The 27627-nt window shown below is 44.9% G+C and overlaps 1 protein-coding gene across 1 annotated transcript in view; it reads right to left on the bottom strand.

The window, feature by feature from the left end:
• The window catches only part of LOC115470428 (splicing factor 3B subunit 3), a 210377-nt gene that overhangs the window by 37944 nt on the left and 144806 nt on the right, over positions 1-27627 (bottom strand). Inside the window, exons 10-14 of the mRNA XM_030203606.1 lie at positions 19683-19888; positions 11079-11235; positions 7793-7918; positions 7074-7286; positions 2651-2749 (exon numbers count right to left, since the gene is read on the bottom strand). Of these exons, the coding sequence (XP_030059466.1) occupies positions 2651-2749; positions 7074-7286; positions 7793-7918; positions 11079-11235; positions 19683-19888 (801 nt within the window). The remainder of the gene's footprint in view (positions 1-2650; positions 2750-7073; positions 7287-7792; positions 7919-11078; positions 11236-19682; positions 19889-27627) is intronic.

A 27627-nucleotide genomic window follows, 5' to 3' on the forward strand; every position in this document is an offset into this window, starting at 1 on the left:
CTTTTTGTGTATGCTCTGGTGGATTCTCCTCCACTTCTATCAGTTGGTGTACCTCAGGGGTCTGTCTTGGGACCTTTTCTTTTCTCCATCTATACTTCCTCCCTTGGTGCTCTGATCTCCTCCCATGGTTTTCAGTATCACCTTTATGCTGATGACTCCCAGATCAGCAGGAATCCAGGCCCAAGTCTTAGCCTGCCTGTCTGCATTGCTGCCTGGATCTCTCACCACCATCTGAAACTAAACATGGCCAAGACTAAGCTTCTTATCTTTCCCCCTAAACCCACCTCTCCTCTTCCCCCATTCTCTGTCTCTGTGGATAACACTCTCATCCTCCCTGCCTCATCAGCTCATAACCTTGGGGTCATCTTTGACTCCTCTCTCTTTTTCTCTGCACATATCCAACATACTGAAACCTGTTGTTTCTTTCTCTATATCATCACCAAAATTCACCCCTTCCTTTCTGAGCACACCACCAAAATCCTTATCCACACTCTATCATATATCACTTAGACTACTGCAACTTGCTCCTCACAGGTCTCCCACTAAGCCATCTCTCTCCCCTTCAATCTGTTCAAACCTCTGCTGCACAACTTATATTCTGCCAGTGTTGCAATGCTCATATTAGTTCTCTCAAGTCACTTCAATGGCTCCCTATCCATTTCCGCACACAATTCAAACTACTCTTATTAATTTACAAGTGCATTCACTCTGCAGCTCCTCAGTACTTTTCATTCATCAGGTAAATTTCTCTTATCTGTACCCTTCTTCTCCACTGCCAACTCCAATCTCGTTCATTTTATCTTGTTGCATATGCCTGGAATATACTTCCTGAATCAGTACGTCAAGCTCCAGCAGTTTTCAAATCTAGGCTAAAAGGCCTCCTTTTCGAGACTGCTTTTAACTCAGCTCCTTTTCGCTTGTTCAGTACCCATGTCTGTTTTATCATTCCCACCTCAAGTAATTCCCTTATCCCTTCTCCTGTTTTTCTGTCTTGATTAGACTGTAAGCTCTGTCGAGCAGGGACTGTCTCTTACATGTTCAGTGTACAGTGCTGCGCACGTCTAGTAGCGCTATAGAAATGATAAGTAGTAGTAGCAGCATAGTAGGTATTTTTCTGGTCCTGAAGGGCTCACAATCTAGGTTTGTACTTGAAGGCAATGGAGGGTTAAGTGATTTGCTCAAGATCACAAGGAACCACAGTGAGATTTAAACCAAGTTCCCCTGGTTCTCTGCCTGCTACATTTCCATTAGGCTACTCCTCCACTCCACATGGTCACTAACCCAGGAATGAGAATTCTATACATCAAACAACTACCTTCAAAGTGGGCTACTACACACTCTTTGTCAGCTTTCTGAATTTGTTAAACCGAGAACAGCTAGCAAATCAGTTTATGGCCTACAACACAGACCCTACCAGAAAGGCTTAAGGAGCTCAAAATAAACTCACTGGACAAGAAACTGAAAAGTGTGTGTGTGGGTGGGTTGGGGGAAGATTAGTTGACTTCAACAAAATACAAAGAGCCAGTATTTTCCACAACAGAATTCAAAGGCAAGGGATCAAGTCATGACTACAAAGTTGGAGAGGGGAAGGCAATAAGCAAATATGAGGAAATTATTATTTTTTTTTTACAGAGGGGCAGCAGATGTCTGCAGGGGTTACCAAACCATGCCAGGGTCCTCTTAAAGATTTGTTTAATAAATCCTTGGAGAAAGGAGAGATTCCGGGGATTGGAGAACAGTGGATGTGGTCCCTCTTCACAAAAGTGGTGACAAACTACAGCCTCACGTCGGTTATTGGAAAAGTAATGGAAGCGCTGCTGAAGGAATTAGAACTTATCAGAACTTAAAACAGAGGTCAACAGGAAAAGCGGGAGGAGAGGAAGGCTCTAACTCCCTCATATCTCTTTTTGGACAATAGTCTCACCAGTACACTAAACGCAAGCCACTTTGCGTAATTGCAGGGCCATATATGTCAGCACACTACTTATTTTACTTTGCCTTTCCTCTGTCAATCTCTATCCTGTCCTATCCTATATCAAAAGGAGTTCCATTTTCTCTCCTCTCTTGACTATCTACCTTCCTTTTTGGTTTTTTTGAATTATATATATATATATATATATATATATATATATATATACACATACACTACCACAGGGCAGTATATCAAACCTTAATGAACTTGAAACTACAAAATGATAGTATTTGAGTGCTGAACTGGGGATGGAAACTTATATGCTTAACTACGCATAATAGCAGAGAATTTGTATGTGGGGACAGAGAGGCGCAGATTTGCACAGTGGTTTGGTGTAACTGCAACTCAACCTCTCAAGGAGGACAAGACCAAACAATGTATCAGGGCAGCAGGGCTTTGGTACATGGCAAGCCTAAGTAAGGGATGCAGACTGACAGCTACACATTCCAGGTAAGGATAAAAAGGAGAAGGAGCAAATATTCTGCGGATAGGCAAACTTGTATGGCTAACAACAGAGAGAGTCACTAAACATACAGCAGTGAAGGCAGAAGCTGATTAGATCAGCCAAAATAGTCTTTACCTGTTAAATACCTATGTTACACTGCATAAGTCCCGTACAGCAACTCAGACTTATTTCTCCATCCTATTGTTTCTATTTGTTTTTGGTTTTATTTTTACCTTCTGTGAGGCTCCATTGAGAAGTCCTCTATCCCATAATGCTTTGTTCCCTGTCGGATCCTCATCCACCTCATCGTTGATGTTGGGTGGTAACCTTACCTATGTGGTAGGGGAAAAAAAAAAAGCACAACTACAGTTAGGAGGAAAGCAGCCAGAACTTCAGCTAATTACCAAACCTATATTTATGTTGTAACCCAAGGGAAGGTTACAAAAATAACCAATTTGGCAACAACGAAAGAAAGAAAGAAAAGAAAGAAAGAAAAGAAAAGAAAAGAAAAGAAAAGAAAGAAAAATGCCCAGATTTCAAGCACGGCAATTACAGGAAATCTTTGGTTCCACATTTTTCCGAACTACATTTCAGGCAATGATCTTTTTTCTCCACACAGCTGTCCAATTTTCTCCTCAAGTACTTTAGTGTTGTAGCAAGAACTGTCATGTTACATACGTATCACATCCGAGTAAAAAAAAAATTCCTTCCTCTGACAGAGATGAAATCTTATTTTCTCTTAGCCTGGCATGATGCCCCCTTCTTTTGGTTATTTCTCCTGGGTAAAGACATATCACATGGGAAATCCTCGTAGGGTTCATTAGTATAACATAAGTACATAAGTAGTGCCACACTGGGAAAAGACCAAGGGTCCATCGAGCCCAGCATCCTGTCCACGACAGCGGCCAATCCAGGCCAAGGGCACCTGGCGAGCTTCCCAAATGTACAAACATTCTATACGTGTTATTCCTGGAATTGTGGATTTTTCCCAAGTCCATTTAGTAGTGGTTTATGGATTTGTCCTTTAGGAAACCGTCTAACCCCTTTTAAAACTCTGCTAAGCTAACCGCCTTTACCACGTTCTCCGGCAATGAATTCCAGAATTTAATTATGCGTTGGGTGAAGAAAACTTTTCTCCGATTTGTTTTAAATTTACTACACTGTAGTTTCATCGCATGCCCCCTAGTCGTAGTATTTTTGGAAAGCGTGAACAGACGCTTCACATCCACCTGCTCCACTCCACTCAATATTTTATATACCTCTATCATGTCTCTCCTCAGCCGTCTCTTCTCCAAACTGAAAAGCCCTAGCCTCCTTAGTTTTTCTTCATAGGGAAGTTGTCCAATCCCCGCTATCATTTTAGTCGCCCTTCGCTGCACCTTTTCCAATTCTCCTATATCTTTCTTGAGATGCAGCGAACAGAATTGAACACAGTACTCAAGGTGCGGTCGCACCATGGAGCGATACAACGGCATTATAACATCCTCACACCTGATTTCCATACCTTTCCTAATAATACCCAACATTCTATTCGCTTTCTTAGCCGCAGCAGCACACTGAGAAGGTTTCAGTGTATTATCGACGACGACACCCAGATCCCTTTCTTGGTCCGTAACTCCTAATGTGGAACCTTGCATGAAATAGCTATAATTCGGGTTCTTTTTTCCCCACATGCATCACCTTGCACTTGCTCACATTAAACGTCATCTGCCATTTAGCCGCCCAGTCTCGTAAGGTCCTTCTGTAACTTTTCACAATCCTGCCATGAGTTAACAACTTTGAATAACTTTGTGTTATCAGCAAATTTAATTACCTCGCTAGTTACTCCCATCTCTAAATCATTTAAAAATATGTTAAAAAGCATAAATAAGTCTTTCCACAATAGTTCTTCTAAAGAGAATAACCCCCATCTTTAAAATAGCCTCTACAGAGGTAATCTAATTACAGATTATCTATGTGAAAGTCTCAAAAGGCATCTATTTATAAAAGAACCCAAAGTACCCCCCAGTAGTGCACACATTTAAACCTGCTAAAAAAGGTGTAAATTGTTGAATGCCTCCTATGCATGTATGTGTATATTTTATAAAAAGCACAAGTACATTGCAACTCTATCTCTACTTCACTCAAAATACAGTGCTGGAATCACCTAGAAGCCATCTTGTCAGTGCATGTACTTAATACACTTGAATTCAGCTGCATAATCTTGTAAGAGACGTCTGTGTACAAAACATGCTTTATAGGCAGAAAATGCTACACAAAATTATCCCTAATTGTCTATGTTCAAGTGGCGTCTCTAGACACAAATATTTGGGGTGGCAACAGGAAGCTGGGTATGGAGGGGGCAAGTCAGTGATATTTCCACACATCATACCCATCACACCACACACCCCTCCACAACCCCTTTTTAAAATTAGCAATATAAGATGCCATGAACTTTTATGCATAAAGCAGCTCTCCCCCTCCAGCTAGATTCAGCTACCAGTTAAAACTACCATTATAATTGATAGCATCTTTCAAGTATGGATTCTCTACAGGACTGGACAGAATCTCAATGTAAACCCTGCACCTGCAGTTCTGTATCATAAACTCTATATTCCCCAACAATGGAGCTATCCCTCTTACAACACATCACACAAGAAAATATTCAAATTGTGATTATCACCTCAGGGAGCAGAATATGCTCCTTCCACTGCCAGACATTTTGATTAAATCAGACCGGTTTTTGTGGTGACTCTACAGGATGTGGAGACCACCAGCTTTGAACATTTTTATTTTGGGGGACAAGGACCTGCTTTAAAATAGGGGCAGACACTTTACAAAATTACACAAAATCCTGCAAAGAGACACTCAAAAAACGTATCATACCATAACATCCCTATAAAATGACAGTACTATAAATATTACACTAAGTCCTAGAGAACCAATATACCGACTACGGGAAACTGGAATAAGCTGGACTGTTAGAGATTCCTGAATGAAGAGCACGTTAATAGAATCCTTCACCTCAGCTGCATATATAGAACATGGACAGACCCTCACCTGATACAAAACAGGGGACCACAAAAACCTGTAGACAACTGCATAAAGTTAAGCAAAACAGCTGCCCTAACTTGTGCTGAGTTAATCGGGCACCAGTCTGAATTGCCCCCCACGGGGGACTACACGAGACAGCAGACGGCGCTCGGGGAGCCCATGCGGGTCCGGCGAATGGCACTGCTGTCGCCCTCACAGCAGGGAGATGCATCCAAACCTCTCCCCATAGGGGACTGCACGAGGCTTGCGGGACAGCGACTGCGCGCCCGACTCTGCCTCCTCACCCACCCACCCAGAGAAGGGATCGAGCCTCTCCCACGGAGGACTGCACGAGCTGTGTGGAAGCGGTCGTGCGCCTGGCTCTGCCTCCTTGCCCGCCTGCTGGTTCCTCAGACGGCTGCAGGAAAGGGGAGCACTGTCCGGTGGAGCTGCTCCAGGAGCATGGGAGTTATGGAGGCATGAGGACGCTCTCGGAGGGAACCACTGAGGGCTCAGTCGGCAACACCGAGACCAGAGCGCACCAGCAGCGACAAGAGGAGAAGGGGCAATGTGGGAGGCCCCAGAAACACGGTCTGGAGGATTGCTGAGGAAACAGGCATTTTAAAGATGAGGGATGAGAGAAAGCAGTGTAAGGGTTAAGACAAAAAATAAGGAGGAGAGGTGAGTGGAGCAAAGGGGACTGAAAAATATGAGGAAATCTTCAAGTGAGAAGGGAAAGAGAACGAGAGCGAAAAGACAAGAAAAATGGAGCTTAGGTTCTTTCGTGAACACATTTGGCAGAAGGAGAAAGGGGAAATAACTCATGATAAAAGTTGTATGCACAACAGTCAGGTATATGCTGTAAAAAATTAAAAGGAATACAAGGGGGCCCACAATTGGGATCAGCCTCCTTTCTACTCTCTCCCCACATGGCTGCTCACAGTTCAAATTGTGCTCATCAACTGTGCATATGCACAAAGATTTAAATGGAATATTGTTTCCTTTTATCCTTTTACTCTTTCCTTTTTTTTGTAAGAAAATAATCTTATTCTGTATATATTTTAAAAGACAAACACTGTCACTGTATTTACATTCGTCTATATTTAAGGCAGCATTGGGAAAGAATAACTGCCTCAATCTCTCAAATCCTGCTCATACACAAAGTCAAAATCATTCTTTTGGAAAACCCCTGGGAAATCAGGATTATGCCAGATTAATAAAAGTGGTAAAGGGAAGAAAGTTAGATTGGTAGGATATTTCTGGTAGGCCCAAATACTCAGCATGAACTCACCCAGGTATCTACACCTTGTTTATTCTCCCTGTAGCCTAAGGATATCCAGAGTGTAGCACAATACTTTTCATCTTTTGTCTAAAAACTATTCCTTGGAGCAGAGATCTAAATAGAGCTCAGAACAGTAGCTCTGCAAAGGCTGGCCCTATGGCAGACAGCAATAAAGAAACCAAAGAGGTTGGGACTAAATCCAAGATAAACAATGGAATATTCTACCATCCTGTGTATTAACACTTTTAGGGGATTTTTGTTAGTAATATTTTGCAATACTCTGTAAAATGGTATTTCTTTTAAATTTTGTGGAAAGGTTGTTACGTATTCAATACACAAATCTGCAGACTCTAGAAACTCACCACACAGATGTTGCCAAACTTGTCAGCGCCAGCCACGGTCTCATAGTCAAGAAGGCACGCGGTGGTGACCCAACGAGGATAAGTGTCATCAGCAAAGATGATAAGCTGGTTCTCATTCCTCTTGTAACGAACCCAGATGAAACTTTCCTGGACGTCAGACACAATCACACGGTGACCAATGGTTTGGATCCCTGAGATGTAGTTAGCCAGGTGCTGTAAAAGCAGAGACAGAATGGCTGAACTGCAGAACTAGAAAGAATGCTAGCATCCTCTTTCCTCTCACCACAGAAACCCTATCATCTGGCCCTCAACCCCAAGGACTACTTCCATTCTAATTTCAAGATTCCTGTACTACACTTGGTCACTAAGAAGTACTACCAGCTGTGCTTTCCAATTTCCCATTGAACATAGTAAATGCTGGCAGATAAAAACCTGCACGGTCCCCCCCCCCCCCCCCCCCCCGGTCTGCCCAACAAGGAGGCCAGAGTTGAATATGGCACTGTGCTCAGGTTCTACTTTTTCATGATTAAACCCTTCTTGACCTGCTTGGCTAGGCTATTTGTTTACTGTTCATTGCATGTTCATGTATTACTTAAGTCCAACATTGCAGAGAAATAATTTAAAGCACCAGAAGGGAAAATGATGTACCCATGGTCACACTGAAAATTTGAGGCAGAACTAGAGACTAAGGCTTCAGAAGATTCCCAAAAGTTCCTTACCTTATTTTCACATTTCCTGAGCAGCTTCTTCTTTCCCAGGTCATAGACACGCAGCAGCTTCCCCACTCCAATAAGGATGCGACCCTGGAAGGGGGCGATGGCTGCAGGCACTTCCTCCACTGGTGTCTATCCAGAAGGAGGATAAAACACATGTGCACTGTTCAGATCTTTTCAATATATCCCTCTTGTTCAGATATCTAGGCTTCACCTCACAAAAAAAAACCCAAAACACTCGAGTGCCCTATCATAATCTTTTTTTAAATTTTAAAAAACTGAAAAGGTAACTCCTCACATAACAATCATTTCAATATATCCCTCTTCCCCAGATGGCATGCCACTTATAGGCCTGGGAGCTAGAAAGAAGCCTTCTTGCAGGCTAGAATTCAGAAGTACCCTTTGGCCATCATAGTAGCATTGGTCACCTTTAATGTAGCATGTGACTTCAGCAGCACACCTCAGCCCTGTTGCACCTATGATACAAAAGTTTCAAACTCAAGTGTCCTGTACTGCAATTATGTAGTGTGCAAAACAGCATGGGTAACATTACTGATGGAGCCCAAGGCAGAAAGCTTCTCCAGCTTAGTATGTACTAAAAGCTTTTGAGTCATTTCATCGCATATGTGCACCACTTCCCACAGTCACATAAGCACTTTGGTCTATTATTCAGCTTGAGTAGAATACAACTCTAGGGAGAAGTGGGCAGGTATCTTAGGACCTTTATCCTGCTGTCCACAAAGAACATCTATTACAGGAAAATAACTTAGTTTTCTCGAAGGATAAGCATGACAGCAAGTCCTCACAAAATAGGACTCCCTAGCTACAGTCTGCCTTCAATGGTAAAAAGGAAAAATAACAAGGTGCTGCAACAGGCAGACACCAACATGTTTTTGGTGGGAACTCAGCTACATATATATATATATATATATATATATATATACACACACACACATACATATATCTATATAAAACTATATCCTATATAATAATTCTCACCTCCAATGTTCTAATGGGCCTGCCTGTGTCTGTGGCTCCTTCGGAGTTACTGAGCTAAGCTCCAAAGCCAGGCTGACATCACCGGAAAGGAGACACCAGACTGGCTGCAACATCAGGAGCAGGAGCCTCCCCACATAGCGCATTACCAAAGCCCCCCCCCCCTCGGTGCACCAACGCCCCCTCCTCGGCGTATCACCCCCCCTTCCAGTTCAAGGCCCCCTCACGCCCCTCCCACCGAGTTCCAGACTCCCCTTCCCTCCGATTTCAACACCCTCCCTCCGCATTACTGACCCCTGGACTCCCTGCCGCAACCCTCTTGACCCCCACCCTTCCCCGCCGCCGTCGCGTACCTGTGCTGACGTGGGACCCCCAACCCCCGACAGCCGAAGTCCTCTTCTCGGCTGCTGCGGCGTTGCTTGCTGAATGATCTGATCAAGTTCCCTTGCGTACGTCTGACATCGGCGGCGGGGGAGGGTTTTCAGCGGAAATGGGGGGAGGTCGAGGGGGTTGCGGCAGGGGGTCCAGGGGTCAGTAACGTGGGGGGGGGGGGGGGTGTTGAAATCGGAGGGAGGGGGAGTCTGGAACTCGGTGGGAGGAGCGTGAGGGGGCCTTGAACTGGAAGGGACGGGGGGGGGGGGGGGGGGGGCGTGGGTCTTGGAGGGGACAGAGCGAGACAGCGAGGGAGGGTGGGGTATTACCTTGCTAGCGCCCATTGGGTATTTCTAATAAATATGGACCTGTTGTACCTGGTGCACTTCTTAAAGCTGCTGGGGACAATCTCTGAAAGATCTCTTCCAAAAAAAAAAAAAAAAGCCACTGCAAAATCAGTGACTCAGTTTTAAAAACAAGTACCCCAACTGGGAGCCCAAGGTCCTGGGCAGGCTTACAAGGGTGGCATGAAAAAAAAAAATAAAGGAAACTTGAAAATGACTGAAAACCTAACTAAGAAGCTAACAGAGAATATATACCATGTGAAAATGATAGGACATGATAGATGTCTATAAATTAATGACTGCAGTGAAACGGGTAGACGTGAATAGTTTGTTTACTATTTCCAAAAATACGACTATGGGGCATGTGATGAAGCTACAAAGTAGTAATTTTCTTCACTCAACGTGTAATTAAACTCTGGAATTCATTGCCAGAGAATGTGGTAAAGGTGGTTAGCAAAGCCGGGTTTAAAAAAAAAAAAAAAAAAAAAAAAAAGGTTTGGACCGCTTCCTAAGGAAAAGTCCATAGACTATTATTAAAATGACTTGGGGAAAATCCACTGCTTATTTCTGGGATAAGAAGCATAAAATGTATTGAACTTTTTTGGGATCTTGCCAGATATTTGTGACCTGGATTGGCCACTGTTGGAAACAGCATGCTGGGCTTGATGGACCTTTGGTCTGTCCCAGTGTGGCAATACTTATGTACTCATGACATGAGAAAGCTTACAAAAATCACAACTTAGATCCAGAAATGTCATATTAAGGTAAGCTCCGGTATACATATCTGACCGGTTCCATGGAAAGATGAAGAATGAGGTTGTCCTGAGTGCCAGCTGCAGGTGGCAGGCATGTACAGTGAAGTGATTCAAAAGCTATTAAGTACAGCTAAAGCTGCTGTCTCAAGCAGGCTCTGTTGTGATGTCACCCACACTGAGGACTTGCTACTTTGTTTATCCTTGGAGAACAGTTCCATCTCTACATTTATATTATTTGTTTGAATAAACAAAAAAGGTAGGTTAATGTTGTATAGAAAACATACTTCCCTTCTGCAGAAGACCGGTTACCTACAAACTATGAGTTAAGCTAACATGTCACAAGACCATATATCCTAATTACTTCAATACAAGCCTCGCTGCCTTCCTTTCTAGCCTGACAACCCTCTTTCTCCCACATTTATAATCAGTATAAACCCAATAGTCCCATGATAGCCTAAACACGCTTTCAACAAAAACAAAGTCTGTAATTAAGAACAGAGTAAATGAATGCAGACTTTTTTGATAGAGCTTCTTCCTGCCACTTGATGAGTCATCATAGCTGCTGTCTCTGCCTTTACAAGCTGATTTCACATGAACCCATCTTTTAATCTCCAAATGAAATTATTCTGGGCTTTAAATTACTCAAACAGATCTCACACCTTAAAATAAGTAGCACTTACATGTCTGCTTGCCAGAGAGCACTTTCCTGTATAGCTATATTCTAGTCAATCATATAATGCCTCCTCCCTGTTTCTCTAAGATAGTTCTCCTGAAGGAAACCCCCATTATACAGTTGTGAAGACAGAAAATAGATGGAGTCTTTACCTTATGCAGGAATTCAAGTTTCTCACCAGCATTCACTAGTTTGTAAGTATAGATGAAGCCACCAGCAACAGAGCGGGGGTTCAGGATCAGGTCCTTAGCTACACCCACCAGAACATACCAATCATCACCAGCATTGCTAAACTTGCACACTGCCACGCTGCAGACAAGACAAGGAAAGGATTAATGTTAAAAGGTTAAACATCTAGGTCTCTGGAGTATGTACCATATGATTAAGCAAGGAAAAACTATGGAATAGTACAAGCTGAGCAGAGTATTGAAGATAGCCACTACCAGACAGTGCAAGCCTTAGAGTGTCTTCCCCAGAGGATGAGTAGTGCTAACCACCATAAGCCAAGTATCAAATAATTACTCCACAAACCTTGCCCTATTGTACCCTGATATACAAATCAATTCAACTGCAATCTCTGCTGAATTAGTGAAGGTGAACTATAAAATTAGACCTACCTTGGATAGTCCACTGGTGACAGATGTTTCTGTCTATGCTGACAATTACTGGGACATGAGTATATTCCAGCTTGTGCTGGCATCAAGTGTCAACATCAAAGTCAAACAAGAAAAATATTTTCAATCATGTCCATTTTTCTCTCTAACACTAAACAACCAAAAGAACTGACTAGTGTACTTCACTTTGGGATGTAAAACCAGAGCTACCACCAGGAGCTGCTAACATGCAAGTCCCTCACAGCTCCTTCTCCTCTTTATCTGTAGCATGGCTTGTTTTCCTCCTGTACTGGCTGTGTTTGGATGCTATTCTTAGAAAAAGTCAGGCTAAGTTAGAATATTACTCACTGCAACAGCACAAGAATTACTATTGGCTCTTGGCATTAGTAGTTTTACAGAACAGCAATAGTAGCTTTAGTATTTGTAAAAGTTTCAGTCTGAACTTAGAAAAAAAGAGAAAAAGGAGTAAGGAAAGTTTATTCCTCACTGTCATACAAAGGTCACAGAACAGAGAAAGAAGAGAAAGAATGAATGAATGAAAGATTCTTAGCTGTAAAGAACTAGTTCTTACGTGTGTGGGGGTGGGGGGGGGGGGTGGGGGGGGGACTACACCTCCCTCAGAAAAAAGGCTGTGGCAAGGATACGAAGCTCTCTTGCCAGCCGGGCTATTTTCAGAGTCTCTTTTTAGATGAGCAGTTACTTATATACCTTTCCCATCAAAAAGGACTACCTCATATATAGGGTTACCATATTTTGTCCCCTAAAAAGGACACATGCCCCGCCCCTTTCACACCCGCCCCCTTTCACCCTCACTCCGCCCCTGTCACATTTTCCCCTCCCCCTATCACACACCCCATCACTCCTCCTCCCCATCACCCCCCTCCCCTTACTACTGCCCTGTGGTCTGGCCCACCCACTCTCCCTCTAAGTTCCAGGCTCCCCCCCTCCCTCCAAGTTCCAGGCCCTCCCTCTCCTTCCCTCCCTTCAAGTTCCAGGGTCCCTCCGAGTTCCAGGGTTCCCCCTTCTTCGAATTTTAAAAGTCATCTCTTTCTTACCTCGTTGGGGTTACGGCGGCAGGCCGGCAGCAGCAGTGAAAAGCGCTGCGTGCACGCTTCAGCCCTTCTTCCCTTCTCTGTCTCTCAGCTCTGGTCCCGCCATTGCGGAAACAGGAAATGAGGGCGGGACCAGAGCCGAGAGACAGAGAAGGGAAGAAGGGCTGAAGCGTACATGCAGCGCTTTTCACTGCTGCTGCCAGCCTGCCGCCGCTGTAACCCCGACGAGGTAAGAAGAGAGACGACTTTTTAAATTCGGAGGGGAAGGACGAAGGAGGGGAGGGGAAGGGAAGGGGGGAGGAGGGGGCCTGCCTGCACGCCTTCACTGCCCGCCCCCCGATGACTTTTAGATCGGCTGATTTCTGGCAGGCTGCAGGTACATACTCATGATAGGACAAGGTCATGTGATGACACGAACTGAGAAACCCGGACAAATCGAGGAAACTTGGAAACCCGCCCAGACTCCCCACGGCGCCCTCAAAAAGAGCCCGCAAAGTCCTTCTGAAATCCAGCCGATAAAAGAAGTGCTGCTCATCCATGTTGTGTGGCTCCCCTAATACCAGCAATGCCACCAACTAGTTCATATGGAAAACAGAGACCATCTTAGGGAGAAAGCACAACACTGGCTGGAGGACAACCTTCTCAGGTTAAAACAGCAAGAACAGTTTTCTGAAAGACAAGGCCTATAAATCCGAGATATGCCTCGCTGACGAGACAGCAATAAGGACCACCACCTTCAAAGTAAGATCCATGATACTGCACCCTGTCAAAGGCTCAAAGGGAGCTTTCATTAAGACTGAGAGAATGAGATTAAAGTTCCATGGACGAATTAACCTGCACTGTAGGAGCCTTAAAAGCCTGACCCCCTTGAGGAAACATACTCATCCAGATGCAAGGCCAGAGGGCTTACGCTTAACCAATCCTCTGAAACAAGCCAATGCTGCCAAATGCACTCGAAGCAACTCTAAGGCTAAACCTTACCATATTCTAGTTCTGAAGAAAATCTAGAATAAAAGATACTGAAGACTGCAGGGTCAGAGTCCTAGAAAACACGCCAAATCCTGATGTAAGGTAAACAGGTAGATGTCTTCCAGTACCTCAGTATGATTCCAATCACTCTGGACGAGAACCCCTTCTTGGTCAGATGTGCCCTCTCAAGAGCCAAGCCTCAAGACAGAATTGATCCGGGTCTGGTGCGTGCACCAGACTCTGGGAAAGCAGATCATCTGATATTGTGACACGCAATGAACTGTCCACCGTCAGGCACATTAGATTTGCGTAACACAGCCTCCAAGGCCAATCCAGAGCCACTATCACCACTGGGGCATCGCAAAGTGCAATCCACTGAACACCTCACCCAAGAAGGGGTCAAGGCAGGAACACACAGAGCAGCCCAGACTGAGAACGGTCGAATCAGAGCATTGAGGCCCTCCGACATTATTTCCCTCCAGCGACTGAAGAACCTGAGAGCTGTTGTATTTACTTGCTGTCGTTTTGAGATCCATGACTGGACCGTCCCATTTCCAGACCACCTGTTCGATCTGCCCCAGAGACCATTCCCTGGGGTCTAGAACATTTCAGCTGAGAAAGTTTGCCTGAACGTTTTCCACTCTGGCCACGTAAGCTATCATGAGATCCAGGAAGTGACATTCCACCCAGGCTATCAACTGGCCTTTTTCTTCCACCAATGCCTGACTTGGTGTTCCTCCCTGCTGATTCATGTATGCTATGGTTATGGTGTTATCGGAGAGGACTCGCACCAACTTGCCCTCCAGATCCTGAAGCACAAGATAGCAGTGCCCTCTGAGAAGGTCTCATATGAGCTCTGGCCCATTTCACCACCTTCTGCACGGCCGCCATGGAGTCCAACACCTGATGATACATTTGAGCCGAAGCAGAGGGTGTAGAAAGAAGGAAGTGAATCTGCGACTGGATTCCCAGATATTCCAGGGTTTGGGAAGGGATCAGATTGCTCTTGGAGTGATTGACAACCCACCTGAACTCGAAAACTTGCATCACCTTCATAGGAGCCTATGTGCTCTATCAGGCAGACTTAGCACGGGTCATAAGAACATAAGCACCGCCATACTGTGAAAAGACCAAGGGTCCATCGAGCCCAGCATCCTGTCTCCGACAGTGGCCAATCCAGGCCTCAAGAACCCGTCAAAAACCCCAAAACAAAAATTTAAATTAATAATGTTCAATGGACTTTTCCTTCAGGAATCTGTCCAAACCCCCTTTAAACTCAGCAATGCCAACTGCTGTCACTACATTTTCCGGCAACGAGTTCCAGAGTCTAACTACGCGCTGAGTAAAGAAAAATTTTCTCCTATTTGTTTTAAATCTACCACATTCTAGCTGCATATTATGTCCCCTGGTTCTATTATTGTTAGAAAGTGTAAACGAACGCTTCACATCTGTCCGCTCCATTCCACTCATTATCTTCTATCATATCACCCCTCAGCCGCCTCTTCTTCAAGCTGAAGAGCCCTAACCATCTTTGCCTTTCCTCATAGGGAAGTCCTCCCATCCCTTTTACCATTTTCGTTGCCCTTCTCTGCACCGTTTCCAATTCCTTTATATCTTTTTTGAGGTGCGGTGACCAGAACCAATCATGCAGATAGGGATGTATGAAGATCTTTTCTTTCCTCAGAGATGTGGCCACCACCATCATCTTGGAAAAGGTGTGGGGAGTGGTCGCTAGGCCAAAGGGAAACACACAGAATTGAAAGTGGAGTGGAGGAGTGGCCTAGTGGTTAGGGTGGTGGACTTTGGTCCTGGGGAACTGAGTTCGATTCCCACTTCAGGCACAGGCAGCTCCTTGTGACTCTGGGCAAGTCACTTAACACTCCATTGCCCTATGTAAGCCACATTGAGCCTGCCATGAGTGGGAAAGCGCGGGGTACAAATGTAACAAAAAATAAAATAAAGTGCTGATCCAAAATCACAAAACAAAGTTAACTGCTGATGACATGACCGAATGGAAATATGAAGATAGGCCTCTGTCAGATCCAAGGAAGTAAAAAACTCTCTAGGCTGCACCGCCATGCTGGAGTACAGTATTCTCCACGAGAAAACTGGGGACCTTGAGCACCCAATTCACTCCCTTGAGATCCACAATAGGGGAAAAGGTACCATTCTTCTTTGGGGCAACAAAGTAGATGGAATAGCGACCCTTTCTGCAATTGCCAGGAGAAAGGGCCTTAACAGTCAACAGCCTTTGTAGGGTCTCCTGGACAACTTCCACCTTCCAATGGGACCGGTAGGACGACTCCACAAAGGACTCATGAAACTGATACGTGAACTCCAGGGCATACCACTCACGGACAACTTCAAGATCCCACTTCCTGTAGAAGTCCCACAGTTGAGCTCCGACTGCCTCCAGGTGCTGGGTTCCAACACTATGTCCCAGACCAGAAGCAACCAGGCTTGAGTCCCTACTCCAGCCTCCTTGAAAAGACTGCGATCTCTGAAAATAATGACTACGCTGACCACAGCAAACGCCCCAACCTAGCCCAAGGGTGATCCTCAGGCAACCGAGGCACCTTGGACTCAAAAATACTTCACCAATTTGTTTAACTCATCCCCAAACAAGATTTTACCAAAGGGGCACCTGATGAGCTTTGACTTAGAGACTGCATCTACCGACCAACTATGAAGCTACGATGACTTCCTGGGCCACCACGCCGAGTGCCATGGACTTAGCAGAGGCCCACAGAAAATCATATAAGGCATCAGCAAGGAAGGAGGAACCTCTCAGTCTTAGTAACCTCCAGATCCACCAGAAGAAAATTAATCCGTTGGCTACCTAGCGAAAGCACACACAAGCTACCAAGCCTCTATAAATGGCCGCTTGCACTGCGAGGGCAGAAATATCAAAACTCTGCTGAAGGAGAGTCTCTATCCTGCGAGAGTCCTTCAGGGCTGTATCATCATCCAGAAGGACTGTATTTTTCTTTGTCACCACTGAAATCACCGTGTCTACCATAGGCAGGTGCAGACCCTCGTAATCTTGCTCTGGGATGGGATAGAGCTTTGTAGTAGAACGTGCTATCAGGAATGGAGCGTACAGGTAATTCCACAGGTATGGATAACATCACAGATGTCCTGATGAATAGGAAAAGACCAAGTAGCCTTCCAAATACCTTTCACCAGAGGATCCACTTTATGTGGCCCAAAGACTACCTGCCCTCATCCAAATTAAGGCTAGAAGAAACTTAGGATATTAGCTCCTGGAGCTCCTCATGGTAAAAAAAAATCTAGACCACCGAGAAGTCTTCACAGGTGTACTGTCTTCATTCATCAAAAACTGCTCCTCCTTAGAAAGAATGGAAGCAGAGTCCAGAAAATCCTGCTTTTCCCCAAACTTCTGCCACTTGGAAGAGGAGAGGCATGCCCCACTGGGTCCTGCCACTTCTGGCTCCTCAGACTGTCACAGACAAAAGGCTTTATACATGGTAAGAACAAATTCTGGAGAGAAGCCAACAACCAAAACATCCCCCAATTCAGCCTGTGTCCGAGACCCCAAGGGTAAAACGGATGTTTCCAACCACGGAGACTAAGGAGAAACTATTGCAGGATCCAACATGACAGCGGATCCTGCCAACATTGGGACCACCACTGCTTCTGAAGCACTCAAGTTAGTCACTTGCTGGGATGATCCCAATTCTGCTCCAAGGACAGAGCAGGTGCCAACGTGGAATCTTTCATTGGACTGGCAACTGCGAGGTCCTGGCAATGTTTACAAGTGCTGGCTGCATCTAAGCACTTATGGGAGTTCGCACAGCGGTGGGCCTTCTCAGAACTCATGCCACGATGGAAAGGGGGGGGGGGGGGGGGGGGGGGGGGGGATGTGCCAACTGAAAACATATCCACACAAGGTAAGGTCCCAAACATTACAGCAGCGGAGCATAGCCAAAACAATAGAGGATTCCTCTTTTGCCTTCTTAAAGTAAGGTCCTGTGTTAAAATCTCTCTCTCTCTTTTTTTTTTTTTTTTTTTTAATTCAAATGAGGCACTTCTCCCAGGCACTCAAGGCTCCCTGAAAACCTCAGAGGCCAAGGCACAAAAAGACCTCCAAGAAAACAAACGCCTCAGGACCAAGGAGGCAGAATGAAGGGAAGGGGGGGGGGGGGGGGGGGGGGGGGAGAGGGACTTGGCAACCCAAGTTTGACACCTCCAGGGCACAAAGTGACCCCCACAAGCCACACCTCTACTAAGCAGCAAAACAGAAGCTCTACTAAGCAGCAAAACAGAAGCCTTAGGGAAGAAGCAGCAGAGAAACCCCATGTCCGTCTCATTTTTTTTTTTTAATAAGGCCTACCAGACCAGATGAGACTGCACAGGCTCGCACCTCTATCACTTGCTGGAAAATAGAAATATTGACTCTAGGAGGGACTACACAGTTATCTTATAGGCTACACCATAAGTCTGTAGTTCAGTCTCCACCCACCTGCTGGTAGGAGTGCATAACCCATCTGTCTAGGCCGGTCTGGAGGAATGCTGAGGCATATGCTTTTTGTACACTGCATAGAGCCTATTTTATGTAGCCCCATATGTAAAAAGTTGGGAAGCTGGATACAGCAGTTTGCATAAAATGCAATGGGGAAGAGAACACTTATTCTCTCAGGAACTGTTGTACTATCCAATGGTTCTTGTCGACTCTAGTTATATAAGCCAGTTGATTGGTCAGAAAATCAACCTAACTCTGGAGGCCTTAATACTAGATATTCCTGCTGTTGGGAGTGGTAGGAAAAGGTGTTCCTGGACATCTTCTGAGTCTCCCTCTTATTGAAATTGCAGAGTTCAATTACATACTCTGGTACAGTCGGAAGTGAGAAGGGCAGGCTTCATTACAAAATGCAAAAAAAGCTCTCTCTGTACATATGGTCCCCACGTTAATAATCAGTCTCTCTCCTTGTCAGAAGTTTAATTTTGAATAAGCTGTAATTTGTCCTTGCCTGTGCTTTAGATAACAGATGGAATACTAGATCCCTGGAAGGGAGAAGGGGAGAATGATGGAAGGTGGGGGGAGGGTGGCTTTTTATATTAAAGCCAGGATACTATAAACAGCTAAGCCTAGCTAATTTATCTTTTCCTGTTTTTATTGCTAAATAAGATTTTTGTTTGGGATGGCTTCAGAGGGTTGGATATGGATGAGAGAGTTATGTTATAGTCTGTTATATTGTTTACACACTATTGTCCTTGATCTGCTTGTGACAAACGAATCTTTTCCGGAGATGGGAAGGCAGTAGAACGAGAGGACATGAAATGAGATTGAAGGGGGGCAGACTCAGGAAAGATGTCAGAAGTATTTCTTCACGGAGAGGGTGGTCAACGCTTGGAATGCTCTCCCGCGGGAGGTGGTGGAGATGAAAACGGTAACGGAATTCAAACATGCGTGGGACAGGCATAAAGGAATCCTGTGCAGAAGGAATGGATCCACAGAAGCTTAACTGAAATTGGGTGGCGGGGGGAAGAGGGGTTGGTGGTTGAGAGGCTAGGATGGGGGAGGGCAGACTTATACGGGGTCTGTGCCGGAGCCGGTGATGGGAGGCGGGACTGGTGGTTGGGAGGCGGGAAATACTGCTGGACAGACTTATACGGTCTGTGCCCTGAAAAACACAGGTACAAATCAAGGTAAGGTATACACATATGAGTTTATCGTGGGCAGACTAGATGGACCGTGCAGGTCTTTTTCTGCCGTCATCTACTATGTTACTATGTGACGTTTTCAAAATGTAATAAAATTGTTTCAAAGGAAACCAGTCCCCTGTAAATGCTACACATTTAATCAGTGGCATTGAATACAGGTATTGTATAGTCACTACTGCTATCCATTTAATAACAGTTGAAATCACTGCAATTTGGATAATTTTACCATTCTACCCTCCGTATGCCCCTTAACTAGGCAGATAATGTTGGCCCAGATAGTGTCAGGTTGAAAATTTCTCTGTCTATGTAGTGATTGAAAATGTATGGATAGCAGACAGATATTCATCAATGAACATACAAATCCATCTGAATATCAGTCCGAATGTTTTTAGAGCCAAACCGTGTTCATTTTATTCTTAAAATCATTGCACCTTACCTGAAAGCTGCCTCATTCTGCTCTAGCTGCACCAGGTCCAGAGTGTTTCCTTGGATGGGATTCATCACTCGCACTACAGAGGCCCATTGACCATTTCCAGCCTTTGGAGAACCAAAGATGGCCTCTGGTAGGTTTTCATTTAGGAAGGCAGCTGCCATTTCTGCAGCCAGCTCCCTCTCATCCTCCCCTGCTGCTTCCACCATTTCCTAAGATGCATATAACAATAAGAGAAGAATCAATGAGGAGTTCATTACCTATCATTTGTTCTACATTACCTATCTGGTCTTGAAAGCTGTTGCCCATGATCATACTTTGATAATTAAGCTAAACAGGTCACTTTTACAGGGCAAGAGACATGTGGATCACACAGGGTACTGAAAAGGTCAAGAACTTCCAGTGCAGCACACTGCAAAAAAACTCAGTTCTTATAATGTATTTCTTCCTTCCTCCATGGATAGCAGGCATCTCTACAGTCACACAGATCATTATGTCATCAGGATGGAATTAGTCAGGTTAAAACTTCCCCAGACAACTCTGGACAGGTTTTCTGAGCATGCATGTGCATTTCCACATTCCTTCTGTTGACAGATCCCTTCAGTCAGTTTTTAACAGTGGTCACAGCAGCCAGGTTTAACTCCCATCTGTACCTGAGTTGAAATGAGTAGGTTTTACAAGCAAAATTTAGTCCAACTTGGCAGAATTGATATTTACAATGTCGGAGGGGAAAACAGGGTTTAAATATTGCATGAACTGTGCCTAGAAAATGTTTAAAATGATTACACATAAGCTGTGTGTCCACTTTATGGGGCCCTCTCATGAGGTTCTGGACTTCTGTAAATGGGCCCAATGGTGCCCAATGCTTGCAAGAGAAGAGTGCTGAAACTAAGAGAATTAATTATTGGACAACAAGTGAGAGCACCAGATTGATCAAAATTGTAGAAAGTGTTAAAGGCAACCAAACAAGAAACATTCTTCCAAACACTCTTGTTCAATATCACAAGACTAAGGAGACGCTAAAATTCCCAGAAAAATCTTTGTAACTGTTAGCAGGTAATAGAAGCATTCTAGACTGCTCAAAAAAGGATTCTCCTTCAATACAAACACCCATGGCGCATCAGCAAATGCACATATAGCAGGGAGTTACCAGGCAATGACTTGCTGCGCTGATGACTCTTCCCACATGAGCCAGAGCTGGCACAGTGCTGACACAGCATCAATAAACAATTCTCCTCACATGGACAGCTTTTCCCTTCACCACCAAAATGGCACAGTGAAGATAAAGAACAGTCAGCTCCAAGAAGAGAACATCATTATTCAGGTCACAAAGAGGAAAGGAGAAAACATAAGTCCAAGATACCTAGAAAGCAGCAGAAGGAAAACCAGCATACAAAGACAGAATTTTAAAGGAGCAGCAAGGCTAAGCAGTCCTTCCATCCTCCACCAACCCTACCAAATTTTAAATTTATTGATTTATGTTGTTGACGGTTTTTATTTTTTGTTTACTGGTTCTTGATTATGTATGTTGTTTGCAACTTGCACTGACTTTTAGAAATAGTGGGCTATGAATTTTTCAAATAATTAAATAAACCAAACTTTTACAGGAATTGAGTTCTAAAACTCCATCACAACCTTATCTTGTGATTACAGAATTGTGTAGAGAATTCCAAAAGGAGCATTATGAATCAAATGAGTTGAGACCCTCTAACTGCATGACCTACAGTGGGGGAAATAAGTATTTGATCCCTTGCTGATTTTGTAAGTTTGCCCACTGACAAAGACATGAGCAGCCCATAATTGAAGGGTAGGTTATTGGTAACAGTGAGAGATAGCACATCACAAATTAAATCCGGAAAATCACATTGTGGAAAGTATATGAATTTATTTGCATTCTGCAGAGGGAAATAAGTATTTAATCCCTCTGGCAAACAAGACCTAATACTTGGTGGCAAAACCCTTGTTGGCAAGCACAGCGGTCAGACGTCTTCTGTAGTTGATGATGAGGTTTGCACACATGTCAGGAGGAATTTTGGTCCACTCCTCTTTGCAGATCATCTCTAAATCATTAAGAGTTCTGGGCTGTCGCTCGGCAACTCGCAGCTTCAGCTCCCTCCATAAGTTTTCAATGGGATTAAGGTCTGGTGACTGGCTAGGCCACTCCATGACCCTAATGTGCTTCTTCCTGAGCCACTCCTTTGTTGCCTTGGCTGTATGTTTTGGGTCATTGTCGTGCTGGAAGACCCAGCCACGACCCATTTTTAAGGCCCTGGCGGAGGGAAGGAGGTTGTCACTCAGAATTGTACGGTACATGGCCCCATCCATTCTCCCATTGATGCGGTGAAGTAGTCCTGTGCCCTTAGCAGAGAAACACCCCCAAAACATAACATTTCCACCTCCATGCTTGACAGTGGGGACGGTGTTCTTTGGGTCATAGGCAGCATTTCTCTTCCTCCAAACACGGCGAGTTGAGTTCATGCCAAAGAGCTCAATTTTTGTCTCATCTGACCACAGCACCTTCTCCCAATCACTCTCGGCATCATCCAGGTGTTCGGCAAACTTCAGACGGGCCGTCACATGTGCCTTCCGGAGCAGGGGGACCTTGCGGGCACTGCAGGATTGCAATCCGTTATGTCGTAATGTGTTACCAATGGTTTTCGTGGTGACAGTGGTCCCAGCTGCCTTGAGATCATTGACAAGTTCCCCCCTTGTGGTTGTAGGCTGATTTCTAACCTTCCTCATGATCAAGGATACCCCACGAGGTGAGATTTTGCGTGGAGCCCCAGATCTTTGTCGATTGACAGTCATTTTGTACTTCTTCCATTTTCTTACTATGGCACCAACAGTTGTCTCCTTCTCGCCCAGCGTCTTACTGATGGTTTTGTAGCCCATTCCAGCCTTGTGCAGGTGTATGATCTTGTCCCTGACATCCTTAGACAGCTCCTTGCTCTTGGCCATTTTGTAGAGGTCAGAGTCTGACTGATTCACTGAGTCTGTGGACAGGTGTCTTTCATACAGGTGACCATTGCCGACAGCTGTCTGTCATGCAGGTAACGAGTTGATTTGGAGCATCTACCTGGTCTGTAGGGGCCAGATCTCTTACTGGTTGGTGGGGGATCAAATACTTATTTCCCTCTGCAGAATGCAAATAAATTCATATACTTTCCACAATGTGATTTTCCGGATTTAATTTGTGATGTGCTATCTCTCACTGTTACCAATAACCTACCCTTCAATTATGGGCTGCTCATGTCTTTGTCAGTGGGCAAACTTACAAAATCAGCAAGGGATCAAATACTTATTTCCCCCACTGTACATCTAAGAGTCTGGAAATAATATACAGAGTACAATCAGCAATGGGTCTTGATAAACTTTGGCTGCTAGACCAGTGGTTCCTAAACCTGGTCCTGGAGGCACCCTAGCCAGTCAGATTTTCAGGATATCCACGATGAATATTCATAAGAGGGATTTGCATGCAGTGGAGGCAATTATTAGTGACAGATAATACTGAGCAGCATCAATTATATTCAAGAAAATGTCATTACAATTTGTAAAAAAAAACCGTAATCATTTCAAAAGGCATCAGCCATATCATTATGTGAGACTTCAGTCAGAAAGACTTCATCGGAAGTACTAACAAAGAATCAAGTCTCAGAAATCAACAGCTCAGCCCCAGGATAAATGTGGGCCTAGTTTTGATTAAATGAAGAATCCCAACATACCTGTGGGAGAAAGGGTGACCTTTTTTGTCTCGAGCTGTTGCTTCCTGTAAGGAAGCCAAACTTTCATCCTCCTCTGTTCAAATAGCATCAATTACTTCAACAACAGATAAATGCATTACAAACAGCAAATGCCAAAGCAAAGGTACCCATAATGAAGAAAACCAGGGATTCTAATATTTCCTGACCCTGAAATCAGGAGGAATATGCCCAATATTGGATCTCCAAGAATAAAACAAGCTCATCATAAAAGAGAAGATAACTTGCTAGCCACCATCTTACATCATTTACAAGAAAATGATTAGTTATAATCTTTAGATTTAAAGAAGGTATATACTAATTTTCCTTTTTGCCCGAAACACAGACATTACTTCTGCTTCAAGTTCCTAGATCACTATCATCAATATAAAATACTTCCATTTGGATGGTCATCAGCACCTTGAATTTTCATGAAATAGGTGGCAGCAGCATCAGCAGCACATCTACAAGAAGAAAGCAAAGTTACTTACCTGTAGAAGGTGCACTCTGAGGATAGCAGGCATATATTCTGTGGGAGACGTCATCTATGGAGCCTGGTGGGATACTGCTATAGTGCACTGTTACTTTTTAAGGCAGTGCCCTCACCAAGCATGTGCGGGTGTCTTCCGACCCAATGCTTGAGGGAAGGACCAACAATACAATGCTAAGGCTAAGAAGACAACTCCAAGGGGAGGTGAGAGGGATGTGAGAATATATGCCTGCTGTCTTCGGAGAACACCTGCTACAGGTACATAAGTACATAGGTAATGCCACACTGGGAAAAGACCAATGGTCCATCAAGCCCAGCATCCTGTCCTCGACAGCGGCCAATCCAGGCCAAGGGCACCTGGCAAGCTTCCCAAACGTACAAACATTCTATACATGTTATTCCCGGAATTGTGGATATTTCCCAAGTCCATTTAGAAGCGGTTTATGGACTTGTCCTTTAGGAAACCGTCTAACCCCCTTTTAAACTCTGCCAAGCTAACCGCCTTCACCACGTTCTCCGGCAACGAATTCCAGAGTTTAATTACATGTTGGGTGAAGAAACATTTTCTCCGATTTGTTTTAAATTTACTACACTGTAGTTTCATCGCATGCCCCCTAGTCCTAGTATTTTTGGAAAGCGTGAACAGATGCTTCACATCCACCTATTCCACTCCACTCATTATTTTATATAACTCTATCATGTCTCCCCTCAGCTGTCTCTTCTCCAAGCTGAAAAGCCCTAGCCTCCTTAGTCTTGCTTCATAGGGAAGTCATCTCATCCCCGCTATCATTTTAGTCGCCCTTCACTGCTCCTTTTCCAATTCCATTATATCTTTCTTGAGATGCAGCGACCAGAATTGAACACAATACTCAAGGTGCGGTCGCACCATGGAGTGATATAACAGCATTATAACATCCTCACACCCGTTTTCCATATCTTTCCTAATAATACCCAACATTCTATTCGCATTCCGAGCCACAGCAGCACACTGAGCAGAAGGTTTCAGTGTATTATCGACGACGACACCCAGATCCCTTTCTTGGTCCGTAACTCCTAACGTGGAACCTTGCATGATGTAGCTATAATTCGGGGTTTTTTGCCCCACATGCATCACCTTGCACTTGCTCACATTAAACGTCATCTGCCATTTAGCCGCCCAGTCTCCCAGTCTCGTAAGGACCTTCTGTAATTTTTCACAATCCTTCGCGAGTTAACGACTTTGAATAACTTTGTGTCATCAGCAAATTTAATTACCTAGCTAGTTACTCCCATCTCTAAATCATTTAGAAATATATTAAAAAGCAGCGGTCCTAGCACAGACCCCTGAGGAACCCCAGTAACTACCCGTCTCCATTGTGAATACTGCCCATTTAAGCCCACTCTCTGTTTCCTATCCTTCAACCAGATTTTAATCCACAATAGGACTTTTCCTCCTATCCCATGACCCTCCAATTTCCTCTGTAGTCTTTCATGAGGTACCTTGTCAAACGCCTTTTGAAAATCCAGATACACAATATCAACCGGCTCCCCTTTGTCCACATGTTTGTTTACTCCTTCAAAGAATTGAAGTAAATTGGTCAGGCAAGATTTCCCCACACAAAAGCCGTGCTGACTCAGTCTTAGTAATCCATGTCCTTGGATGTGCTCTGTAATTTTGTTTTTAATAATAGCCTCTACCATTTTCCCCGGCACCGACGTCAGACTCACCGGTCTATAATTTCCCGGATCTCCCCTGGAACCTTTTTTAAAAATGGGCGTTACATTGGCCACCCTCCAATCTTCCGGTACCACGCTCAATTTTAAGGATAAATTGCATATTATTAGCAGTAGCTCCGCAAGCTCATTGTTCAGTTCTATCAGTACTCTAGGATGAATACCATCTGGTCCAGGAGATTTGCTACTCTTCAGTTTGCTGAACTGCCTCATTACGTCCTCCAGGTTTACCGTGAAATCAGTAAGTTTCTCCGACTCGTCCGCTTGAAATATCATTTCCGACACCGGTATCCCACCCAAATCTTCCTCGGTGAAGACCGAAGCAAAGAATTTATTCAATCTCTCCGCTACGTCTTTGTCTTCCTTGATCGCCCCTTTTACCCCTTGGCCATCCAGCAGCCCAACCGATTCTTTTGCCGGCTTCCTGCTTTTAATATACCGAAAATTTTTTTACTATGCTTTTTTGCCTCTAATGCCATCTTTTTTTCGTAATCCCTCTTGGCCTTCTTTATCTTCGCCTTGCATTTGCTTTGACACTCCTTATGCTGTATCTTGTTATTTTCAGACAGTTCCTTCTTCCATTTTCTGAAGGCATTTCTTTTAGCCCTAATAGACAGATGCATGCAAAACAGGGCTCAGTTCAAATAGTGCACAAATGCAAGCTAAACCTATTCACCACCAATGAACAGCGACCAGCGCGCCAAAGATTGGCGCGCTGGCTGCGGCAAACCCTACACCAGCTCGGAGCTGGTGTTAGGGTTTGCAGACCATTGGGGAGCAATGGTGAGCCCTGTCCAGCATGCATTTGCATGCTAGCAGGCCCCCATTCCCCCCAGTGAAGCAACCCCACCCCGGCAGGAACCGAAGCCCGCCCCCCCCCCAGTGATGGGGCTGGAAGTCCAGCAGACCTCTGGTTCCCCCCCCCCCCCCCCCCCCCGACACAGGTTCAGCTGGAGATGAGAAGTCCCTAGTGGCCCAGTGGATCACGGTCAATCCCCCCATACCCCCGACCTTGGGACTTCTTACAATGCTGTGGGGGGGGGGGGGGGGGGGCTGGACACCCTCCAGATCTCCAGCCCCACCCGAACTTGCGTCGGGGGGGGGGGGGGGGGGCGTCGATTGTCCACTGGGCCACCAGGGACTTCTTACAATGCTCTGTGTGTGTGTGTATGGGGGGGGGGGGGGGGGGGGGGGGGGGGGGCTAGAGACCCACCGGATCTGCAGCCCTCCCTGAACCTGTGTTGGGTGGACCGGAGGTCCGCCGGACCTCCAGCCCCCATTTCACCTTGCTTGGGAGAGGGGTAGTTGCCCCTGTGTTTGACAGGTCTGGGCTTTTGACAGCCCAGACCTATCAAACAAGTGCAGAAGTATTGTGCCTCAGTGCATGCTCAGGCATAGTCCTCTCGCACTTCTACCCCATGATCAGAGAGAATTGCGTGCTTAAATTTGCATGCAATTATCTCTGATCATAGGTCCAATAACACCCCACGCTGTTCCAACGCTATTTTTAGAGCACTGTTTGGAACAGCACAGGGCTTTTGATCATCTGCCCTCGAATTCTTCATGAAAGAAGTACAATAACTAAGAGAGGAGGTGGCAAAACTAAGGAGCATCTGTGACAACCTGAAATTCAGCCCACAGATGCATGTTGAAACATTGGGGATCTCCAGCAAAGGGACAGAAGATATTGTGCAGAAAGAGGACATCTGGACACAAGTCACCAGATCCTGCATAGTCAACCCCCCCCCCCCCCCCCCACCCCACAACTCCATCTTCTGTTGAACTGAAGAACTGGATCACAGTCCTGGAAGAAGAAGAGTTGAAAACATCTTAAGAACAAGAGGATACAATGATCAATAACCCCAAAGCCGCTGGATCAGTGGCCAATAAGAAGTGAAAGGTAGTGATTGTTGGTGATTTTGTTCTGAGGGGTACAGAGGCGTCCATCTGCTGACAAGATATGATGTCCAGGGAGGTGTGCTGCCTTCCTGATGCCAAGATTTGAGATGTA

This window comes from Microcaecilia unicolor, chromosome 5, assembly GCF_901765095.1.
Source record: "Microcaecilia unicolor chromosome 5, aMicUni1.1, whole genome shotgun sequence".
NCBI lineage: Eukaryota > Metazoa > Chordata > Amphibia > Gymnophiona > Siphonopidae > Microcaecilia > Microcaecilia unicolor.